At 35.3% G+C, this 10,524-nt stretch overlaps 1 protein-coding gene and 1 long non-coding RNA gene across 3 annotated transcripts; one reads left to right on the top strand and one right to left on the bottom strand.

Annotated features, from left to right (window-relative positions):
- Nucleotides 1-408: 408 nt before the first annotated feature.
- LOC123702393 (piggyBac transposable element-derived protein 4-like) lies at nucleotides 409-5,775 on the bottom strand. Of its 2 annotated transcripts, XR_006752866.1 has the most exons (5): nucleotides 5,569-5,775; nucleotides 3,906-3,999; nucleotides 3,526-3,671; nucleotides 1,291-3,329; nucleotides 409-1,244 (listed from the first exon to the last, which is right to left on the bottom strand). XR_006752866.1 is itself a non-coding variant. In XM_045650137.1 (4 exons), the coding sequence occupies exons 2-4, from the start codon at nucleotides 3,996-3,998 to the stop codon at nucleotides 1,400-1,402; spliced, it is 2,169 nt and encodes a 722-aa protein (XP_045506093.1). In that variant the 5' UTR covers nucleotide 3,999; nucleotides 5,569-5,775; the 3' UTR covers nucleotides 409-1,399. The 2 variants fall into 2 exon arrangements, 1 of the variants encoding a protein (XP_045506093.1); XM_045650137.1 differs by having other exon boundaries at nucleotides 409-3,329.
- Nucleotides 5,776-8,865: 3,090 nt separating this feature from the next.
- Nucleotides 8,866-9,648, top strand: LOC123702324. Its single transcript, XR_006752854.1, has 2 exons — nucleotides 8,866-9,166; nucleotides 9,552-9,648. It is a non-coding gene; the product is annotated as an uncharacterized LOC123702324 (long non-coding RNA).
- The last annotated feature ends 876 nt before the right edge of the window (nucleotides 9,649-10,524 follow it).

Below are 10,524 nucleotides of genomic sequence, written 5' to 3'. Positions count from 1 at the left end.
TTATAAATGCGAAAGTAACTCTGTCTGTCTGTCTGTCTGTTACTCAATCACGCCTAAACTACTGAACCAATTTTCATGAAATTTGGTATGGAGATATTTGGATACCCGAGAAAGGACATAGGCAACTTTTTATCCCGGGAAAATGACGCAATTCCGGAAATCCCACGGGAACGGGAACTATGCGCGTTTTTCTTTGACTGCGCGGACGAAGCCGCGGGCGGGAACCTAGTAATTTATAAAATAATAAATAATTTGACGAATTACACTGAGGTGTTTATAAAAACGGCACTTGAAACACGTCCCGACGAAACTACAACATCACTAGGGATGTACCTGTTTATTTTGTAGTTTATCGATATCACGTTTTGTGTAAGGAATACAAGTATAGGGTTATAAAAAAATACAACATAAGTTACAATTGCTTTATTTGCACGAAAAATATAAACAGTGGTTATAATGTTCATCATCATCATCATCATCATCACCATTGCGTTCAACTCAATCACGGAGAAGAAAGAAGGTAGTCCTGAAAACCTCAAACAAGTTTCCTATTTTTATGGATTCTATTACAAAAACAAATATGTACATAATGTGTATTTTAACTCTCTTCAAAAACAGCAATAGGTTCTCAATTTGAAATAAATACATTGCTGGAATATGTGTATTTCCTAATCGGTGGCATTTCCATAAAATTCTTATTCAGCGGAATTATTGAATATGACACAAATCTATGAAATAATTGGTACTTCTACTACTAAGCCACTAAACCGACGCCCACACACCAAACACTCAGCACTTCAAATATCTCTCACTTCTCTCATAAATACCTTTCAAATAGCTACCGTAAAACCAAAATGAAATTTTGTGCCTATTGCAAAATATATATTATATCCCCCCCCCCCCCGGCTTCACACGGGTAAACCTGAAAATCCATTCAGTAGTTTCAAAGATTATTCAAACGGGTAAACCTAAAAACCCATTCAGTAGTTTCAAAGATTATTCACACGGGTAAACCTGAAAACCCATTCAGTAGTTTCAAAGATTATTCACACGGGTAAACCTGAAAACCCATTCAGTAGTTTCAAAGATTATTCACACGGGTAAACCTGAAAATCCATTCAGTAGTTTCAAAGATTATTCACACGGGTAAACCTGAAAACCCATTCAGTAGTTTCAAAGATTATTCACACGGGTAAACCTGAAAATCCATTCAGTAGTTTCAAAGATTATTCACACGGGTAAACCTGAAAATCCATTCAGTAGTTTCAAAGATTATTCACACGGGTAAACCTGAAAATCCATTCAGTAGTTTCAAAGATTATTGCGAACTGAAACACGATGCAATATTTGATTATTTATGAATAATTGGATGGAAAGAAGTAGAAAAAGAAAAGCATGATTAGGATGTGTGATATGTTTTAAAGCAATTTTGTATGCACAGTGGGACACCGCAAGTTTCACAAGAAAAGGTGGTTTTTATTGACTTCCTCCCTTCCCGAAGGCAAACAACACACCGTTTTCGAAAAGAGCGGTTTTCTGCTGAATTACCACGGGTTTGTGGCAGCAAAGTGGGCCAATGTGCAACAGGTATCAGTCTCCCAAGTTCTTGGTGCTGTGATCTACTGCTGGATACAGCATAACTGCGACCTTGAGGACAATGAGAAAGGTGATTTGCGAGGATAGAGTCTACTAGTTGAAGGCGGAAAGCTAAATGATCATGTAATTTATTAGTGGATGACTGAAGAAGAATACGTGAATTAAGGATGGAAACACTGAGCAGCCATTTGAAAAGTTTCATGGACCATTTTTGACAACGTTTCCGTTCCAATAAATAAGGCTCTAGCATTTGATCTTTGAGATCCACTCCCCCCATGAATTTATTATAGTCCAGTACCACTTGTGGTTTGTATGGTACTGCACGAGACATATGTTTAGATTGAACTCTAGGCAAGGCAGTATATGAACCATGACAAGTAGAAATCATGGTTATACGTTTTTTGTCTTGCCATGATAACACCGAGACATCGCCGGAATGTCTGGCAATAATCTCTCCCCTTTTTAGCGGAGCCTTATTTATTAGAACGGGAACATCTCGGTGGGATGGTGTTATAGTTCCGATGAGGTCGGTGCCGTTACGTTTAAGAAATCTAGCTAAAAGAGGTGAATTATACCAAAAATCCATAAATAATCGATATCCTTTGCGAAGCAAAGGTGCCATTAGCTTTTTTACGACAGCTGTTCTTTTAAGTACACCATGTGCCTGTTCTAAATCCGCTGAGGATTCTTTACCCGTGTAAACAATAAACGACCAAAGGTAGCCAGTGACACTCTCACACAATTCGAAAGTTTTGATTCCAAACTTCGCAGATTTTGACCAAATATCCGATCTCCCCTTCGAAAGCGTTAAGCTCTCGTCTATACAAATATCTTTGTCTAATACATAATTCGACTGAAATTTCTCATTTAGGTGCAATATTATTGGTCTTAATCTGTATAGACGATCAGAGGTATAAGCATCATAACCGGGGTCGACTTCTATAAAATTGAGGGCTCTTGTCAAATTTTCATACCTCTTGCGAGTGAAGATCCGTTTGAAGACTTCGGTCATTAAGAGTGGATGGGTGGAAAAACAACTGGTGATGGTTGGCATTTTTATGATGCCCAGCATCATCCAGAAAGAAAAAAGGCACAAAATTTCGTGGATGTTGGTAGCGTACCATTCAGACTGGAAAGAGGAAGACGTTATTTCAGAAGCATACTGGTTCGCCCCAGACACAATCAGATCTAAGATGCCATCGTCCCAATAGGAACGAAAAGCATCATAGGCCGAATTAAATACCTGAGTCGAACCAGTAACTACTGGTAAAAACGTTTCCTCCTTCCCCTGAAATGACTCCATAGAAGTCCATTCAAAGTCCCTACATTCATCAGCATCGAAAAACTCATCATCATCTTCATTCTCGCTTTCCGTTCCTCTTTCAGGCCTGTTCCTATCGCGACCTTGCATTCTGTTATTATAAATATCCATTACCATATTTCTCAATTCATCTGGCACATCATCATCTGTCACCCAAATTTCATTCAATGGGTGTCCTACCTCCCACTGAGGACCCCTACGGCCTTGCCCACGCCCACGTACACTCCTTACTCGTCCACCCCGATTGCCTCGCCCTCCAACCCTTCGGCCACCCCTTCGTCCACTCCTTCTTTCACTCAAATTTTTGGACATAAAAATAGTGTGGGCGTCAGCGGTCAAAAATGTGTTTGGGTCTTCGGCTTCCAATGGCGTGCGATCTTCGTCATTAATTCCTACAACCACTCTTGGCGCTCTGCAAAAACAATTGCTATTATTAGACAAATAATTTCATTCAGTAAACCGAAATAAAAAAAAGTAACTAAAGATATGCTAATTTGTATTTACACAGAAGACATAAGACATTGTAAAACATAAACAAAAAAAAAATGCCGAACTTTTATGACAGAGAAATATTTTATTCTGTATAGATAAATTTAAATAAATCTTACGATTCAGATGGCTGAAGCCAAATTGGGGACCTCGACCTCGCTCTTAAGTCGCTCCTCCCTTCTATACTCTCGCGTTTTGGCGATTTAAGTGGCGAATAGGGAAGAGCGTCTGGTGTCTGCGGCCGGCTCCCCTCTTCATCGTAATCCTAAAACATACAAAATATTATCTAACCCAATCGTACTTAAAAAAAAAAAATAAAGGAAGAAGAAATAATATTAGCCAATCTTAGAACATCACACCATATAAACAATATGCAGATATCAGATCTATAAAACCTTTTCCCAAAATGACTGGTGTCCATTAACTCCATAATATGGAACAATTAAACATTTTTATCTTATATAAAGTTATACAAGTTGCAAATCAAATTGTGTTTTACCTCCACGTCACGTTGATACTCCTCCTCTTCGTCTGCATAAAGTAGCTTTAAGAAATCTACTGGGTTAAAGACGGCCTCGTGCGAAGACGACATTCTGCAAGGATAAAGTAATAACAATTAAACCAATTTAAAATCATCAATACATAATTTTTTTTACAGATTGCGGAAAAAAATATGTATTGATGATTACATACATACAAATATACATACGATTATGAAATTATACACCCATATTTAGAAACTCATACAGACAAACATACACAAAAACTTCAATTCTCACAATATCACATACATCCAATCAAATCAACAAACTCCCTTTTTTTGGAAGAAGTTAAATATCAAATGTAATAAATTTTATTTAGGTACTTTATTCTGGCGAATAGACAAACTTTTATAATATTAATATATACAAATACATGAACATACACACATAATGTAATTTTGTTGTTTTCATTGATATTGTTGAGTTTGATTATTTGTTTGCTAACGCAAAAATGTTTGATTGATATTTTTTATGTTTGATTGATATTTATTGTATAATTATTTTTAGACATTATTTTTACTTTTATTGGTTAATAATATTAAGAAAGAATTAATAATTATGATTTCCCCCTTGACATAATATTGTGTTTTATGGGCAACAATCCCTTTACCTTTCCAAATAAAAGAACTAAACTTAATTTGTATCTGTTGACTCGTCCCCCCGCAGAAAATGACAGACTCTTTGACTATAAAAGAATTGCGCGTGTCGTCTCCGGTTTAATGCTCTAAGGAACCATACCAAAAAAAATTGTTGGTCGCAAAAAGTGAAGTGCGCGTGCTCATTGCAATTAAGCACTTGCTCCAAAGTCCTCTCTTCTAGATATCCAATCACAGACCCAAATCTTTCTCTTTCTTTTCTTTTTTTGACTAGCAGATATAAGCTTCTGGATGCATTGCATCGCCAGCAAAAGAATGATCTTGTTTAGCTCCATACGGATAGCTGTTTGATTGTCCATGACTTTATTTGAACTGACAGAGAGCAAGGAAGCACGCTATAAAATGGCATGTGTATTTGAATGTCTGCTTTGAGCATGCTTATACAGGAGCATACTTAAAACTAGCATGCTTATTGCTAGAAAATGTAAACTGCTCATCGCATCGCAGCATGCTCGTATTGAGCATACTCAATAGCACGGTTTTAAGCATGCTATTTTAGAGCATGTGTAACAGTAGCTTATGTTTGAGAAGTTGTTTTGCCCACGGTACCATAAGAATTATTTAAGAACCCGCCGCCATTTTCAGATCTACTTTCTATATGCTCGCGTTATATCAACAAAATACAAATCCGCCATTTTGATACATCAAAAAGGTACAGAACTCTCGTGTTTTTATTACAAAATTTATAACAAAAATTGAATAAGATCAATTAATGTGAATGGAAACTACCTAGTTACAATTATGTGTTTTAGTAATTTTATAGTATTCACGAACATAAATCGCCATGAATTCCCCGGAAATATGCGACTGTGCGATTACCTGCCGGTAGTCACTTTTGAACTTGAAAATCACTGATATTACAATGTATTTTTTACAACCAATCATCTACAGAGCTTCAATATATGCACAATAAGTAATAACACAGTTTGTAACAGTTAAATCCAATAAAATATAGTACTTTTACCTTACAAAAATCCAAAAACCACGCACACGCAATGAGTAAAGTAGGTAGGCAAAAGGGCACCACAGAGCAAGTAATATAGGAGCAAAAGGGGAACACTGTGGGGAACGCCACCGGCCACCAAGTACCAACAAAGAGAATACAAATACTTTATTGTAACTATTCAATTCACATTCAATTCAATTCACTATTGTTCACTGACAAACAAACAAAGACCGTTGCAAAGACCTATTATTGCTCAGTGTATACTATGGTGACAACTGACAAGTGAGAGCGTTTAGGTTAATTTAATTGCTCTTAAGCGTCTTATTCACGGTCCATCTTGACGTACGTCCCGCCAAGGTCATACACGATGCACGACGCATATTCACGGTCCATCCCCGCTGTACGTCAGCTCAAGGCTGCCAGTGTTGCCACCGAAGTATCAAGCTACCCACCAGAAGAGACCTCTGAAACCACCAGAAATCCACTGTGCTGGATGTATAAAGAGTAAATAAATATTTTTAAAAATGTGTTTTTTTGTACTTTTTGCAGTACCTAAGAATTTTTCATTATTTTTAAATGAATTATATGAATCCAAACATTCCAAATCTAAATTTATTTCAAGAGCTCATTTTTAATTAATTTTCAATGAAGCTCGGTTTCTCTCTTCCCGCCACTTCACATTCATGACCGAAAAGACTCTTTCAGTAAATGCTGAAGTGGCGGGAACAGAGAGTATAATATAGCTAATCATTTTTTTTAAACAAACAAATTCGTTAGGACATTTTTTTTAAATAAATTGCCATTTTTCTGCAGTGGACTTTTGCATAAAATCTTTGTTATTCAACAATTCGCCTTGGAGTTCTTTTAAAATAATAACTTCTGAATATAAACTGTCCATGTGTACTAGGTTGATCCAAAAGTAATGATAATTGGGTATTTCCTGTGTACATAAAAATATAAAATAACTGTTTCTTGCTTGCTCATGTACTCACTACGTTATCACAAAACTAAACTAACTACTAAGTTATCACAAAAAAATCATATCAATAGGCCACGTTTCCAAGTATTTACATTAATTTCTGTTGGCAACACTGATCTGCTGTACAGCAAGCCTATTCACTGTCCATCTGCACGACGTTCGCGGTGGTGGGGGTGCTCGCTGGACGAAAAATTGGTCGTGCACATCCAGCAACGTAATAATAATAATTATTGACTTACGTCAACACTATTCACGGTCGTTTTGCGTCGTGCATCGTGTATGACCTTGGCGGGACGTACGTCAAGATGGACCGTGAATAAGACGTTTTAGGTTTTCACATTATCACATATCCGTTAACGGATACAATTTGCTCACATTGTCCGATAAAATCGTTCCGATATCATCATGAGTGTTGCCAGAAATTTTTAGAGAAAACCTCACAGAAAACCTCGAGAAAACTTAACTAAATTGATAAAAAAAGGTATAATTAAAAAAAAAACAAAGTCGTAATACATACATTAAAAATAACTACGTTAAAAAAAAAACAACTTCAAAAAAATAAAAATGTAAAAAAGATTTGATATCATTTGTAATTACTGCATATTATTTAGATGTGCTATTAACTAAATAGTTTTGATATCGTTCATTTATATAGTATATGTTAACACATTATAAATTAAATTATTAAGTTATACAATCTTTGTTCAAATTTTCTTTTATTTTTCTTATTACACTGTAATATCCTAAAATAATATTGTCACCCGTTCAAATATATTTGTAATATGATTGTTGTAATTTCCTGTAAGTAAAGATACTTTAATTATTTTATTGTTATAAGCAATTATTTTAGAATTAAGAGTTTTCAAACTTTGTATTCTTTGTTGTAAATTCAAAATTAAAATAAAATCATTGTGAAATCTCCTCCTTTTTTGAAGTCGGTTATAAAAAAAGCACTCAATGACAAAATAGGTACAATAAACAGCACAACCAACATCCGAGTAGGAGGAGGAGCAAGGCAGAATGAGTTAAAATAAAGATGATAGACACGAATGTTTTCGAAGATAGATATTTGAATTTATAAGAACACAATATATTTTTGTTTACTTCAGTTCAGTCAATTGCCGTATACTTTAATACGGTAATTAAAATAGCTGCCGTATTTATAATGTCTATAAATACTTAAATGTGTGTTTTCTTAATAAAAAAAGGTTTCTTTTAATAGAAAGGGTTATAGGTAAAAGAAAAGATTTTTTTTTAAGATTTAGCGCCATAAAAGACTGAAAATACACAAACTAGTGCTTTTTTGCTGTTGGTATACTGCCTTTTCGAAAATTGAGTTGGCAACACTGAACATTATCGTCCGATAGCCGCTGCCATATCGGTGTCGGCTCCGATATTCGATATCGGACTGGACAATGTGAAAGACATAATATTATATTATACATTTTACTTACCTCCGATATCGGATATCGGCTATCGGCGTCCGATATCCGGTATCGGATCGGATAATGTGCAAACGCTCTGACACACCAAACAGTGCCGAAACGAAGATAAATAAAAATAAAGTAGCGTTCATAATTCACTGATTTTTTTTTCTCGTTTTGGCAAGAAGATAATATAACTATTTGCCAGTGTCAAGTATGTATTATAACCAAATTATAACTGAATTCTTTCGATAATCGATTGACTTGGTGGACTATCCATGTGTGTCTATGACTATATAACAAAAGTAGACTCTAAATCCCGCGTTTTTCGGTTTATAAAGTCGAATGAAAGAACCAAAGAATATAATACATATATGTATAACATTTTTGGAAACTAATAAAGAAATTTTTCATTTTCATTTTCAATAGGTACTCACCTTTTGCGAGGACGTCCGACGTAGAGCAGAAGCACAGAGCTGAGAGCAAGTTATGCGGTCAACGATCGGCGATCGGGGCGTATGGTTATATAGCTCACCTTATTGCTGACATGAGGGCCAAGCCCACATCACACTTCTATTTGTTTTTACTATTCTGTGATAATTAGGCTATTTGTTACTGATTTTGTTACTATAATATTATACTTACTATCCGTGTTTTCCAATTACAACACTAGAGCGCATTATGTGGCATAATGCTTAACGTTGAATGTTCCAAATACAGCAACGCTTCGCACCACCTTCGCACAATCGAGCACTCTTAAAAGTAATGCGCGTGAATTGATGCGTGCAATCGATTTATCGTTAGTAATTATTAAATGTTGGAAAAAAATTTAAACCTTTCGTTTCATTGTAGTTTTTTTGAAATAATCAAAGTTATTTCAAATTGTGTTAAAAAATTAATATACAGTGCGACATAAAAGAGATGAAATGAATTAATTTGGAACTAATTTTTTTTTCATTATCTGGCAACCCTGAATTATCAATGCAGCTGTCAAGTTGAATAAAAATTTGTTGTTTATTTGGTGAAGTTGAGATAAAATTGTTATTTTAAACAAGAAATTTACTCAAAAAAGGAGAAATCATGAAAAAGGTTAAACGTAGCTGTGTCCGTGATGCCATATATAAAGTTTTCATTCGGTGTTTCTCATAATTTCAAGCTGAAAAACGAGAAAAATATTTGGAAAACGTTTACAGACGTACAGCAGATTATACCGGTGAGATACCATTTATTTTTGCTCAGTACTACGTAAAATAGAATATTCCATTAGTGACGAGTGTTTAATGTACGTATCTATGGCGATTATTACGTTTTTGAAATTTAATTTGAGGTTATTTGTATGTAAACAAAAACTAGTTTTTATAGTGCGACCAGCACAATTTGAGTCAAGAAGTTATATCCAATCAAACCAGCCTTAAATAGTATAGTGATAACTATTTTCATACAGCTATCTATGAATCCTTACTTGCTACTTACTAGAGTGGACGCAGGGATCCCAAGTGAGTCTTGGCCTCCGACATAAAAAAAAATAGTTTTAAGCTACTAAATAAATATGTTAAATGTACTATTTGATTTTATTCATCTTAATTCGTTTGTTATAGGGGTTTCTGAAAGCACAGTACGCAGGATAGTGGAGCAAGGGAGTAAAAATGAAGGAGAATATCTACAAAAAATAAATAAAAATATGTAGTTTTCAAATCACCTTGTTTTTTTTTTACCTGACGGACCCAGAAGGAGAGTAATGTGTTTGAGCCTTAGGTTTGAGCTGTATGTATGTATGTTTGTTTGTTCGTATGTTTGATTCTATGTGCGCCTCTGCTGTCTAAATGGCTTGACCGATTTCTATAAACTAATTCCAAATACATTTAAGTAAAATTTGACCTAGGTAGGTCATTTAAAATACTAATGTATTTTTGTCTTAAATTTACACGATGATGAATGAAACAACTTTAAATCGCGGTATTTATTACTTTTTATTTTTTTGATTTTTATTCTATAGTATCAAGATTGCTTGCGTCGCAGTATCAGTGTTGCTATATGAGTGACGGTGGCGCCCTCATTTTTTGTCATCTCTTTTGTGTCGCACTGTAAGTATAGATGAAGATATAAACATTGAAAAAAATGTTAATGAAATAATTAAAATCCAAATTACTTAAAATAACCGTAAATAGTTTTCAACTGTGTTTTCAACCAATTATTATGTATACCACTTTATTTACACATTATTGAGGTCTTAGATTGAGGTTATTGCTAACTCTATTGCCTCCTCTACACTACTCGCGAAGTTCCTCGGCGAAGTACTCGGCCGAAGTCCGCGGTGCTACACTACACACTCGTTCAACTTCGCGAGAGCGCATACATTTTTATTCAGAACGAACTTCGGGTAACTTCGTGCCCTTTGACTCGGGCGCAAAAACCGACAACAAACGGAAGTCGGCCGAGGCGAGGTAAAGTCGGACGAAGTAAGCCGAAGTGCCTCTCTACATTATTCTATTCGTCTAACCTCGTTCAACTTCGCGAGTAGTGTAGAGGGGGTGTCAGAATATTTTTTTTTTTCAGCACTGAACTTAGCGC

Source organism: Colias croceus, chromosome 23, assembly GCF_905220415.1.
Source record: "Colias croceus chromosome 23, ilColCroc2.1".
NCBI lineage: Eukaryota > Metazoa > Arthropoda > Insecta > Lepidoptera > Pieridae > Colias > Colias croceus.
Note: the sequence above shows the minus strand (reverse complement) of the source record. Positions and strands in the feature narration are given on the sequence as shown.

What these genes read in the sequence shown, in the direction of transcription:
- LOC123702393 (XM_045650137.1), bottom strand. Translation starts at nt 3,998, where the DNA reads ATGTCGTCTTCGCACGAGGCCGTCTTTAACCCAGTAGATTTCTTAAAG. An exon ending in AGTATCAACGTGACGTGGAG is followed by an intron (nt 3,672 to 3,905) that starts GTAAAACACAAT and finishes TGTATGTTTTAG; the next exon opens with GATTACGATGAAGAGGGGAG. An exon ending in TGGCTTCAGCCATCTGAATC is followed by an intron (nt 3,330 to 3,525) that starts GTAAGATTTATT and finishes TTGTTTTTGCAG; the next exon opens with AGCGCCAAGAGTGGTTGTAG.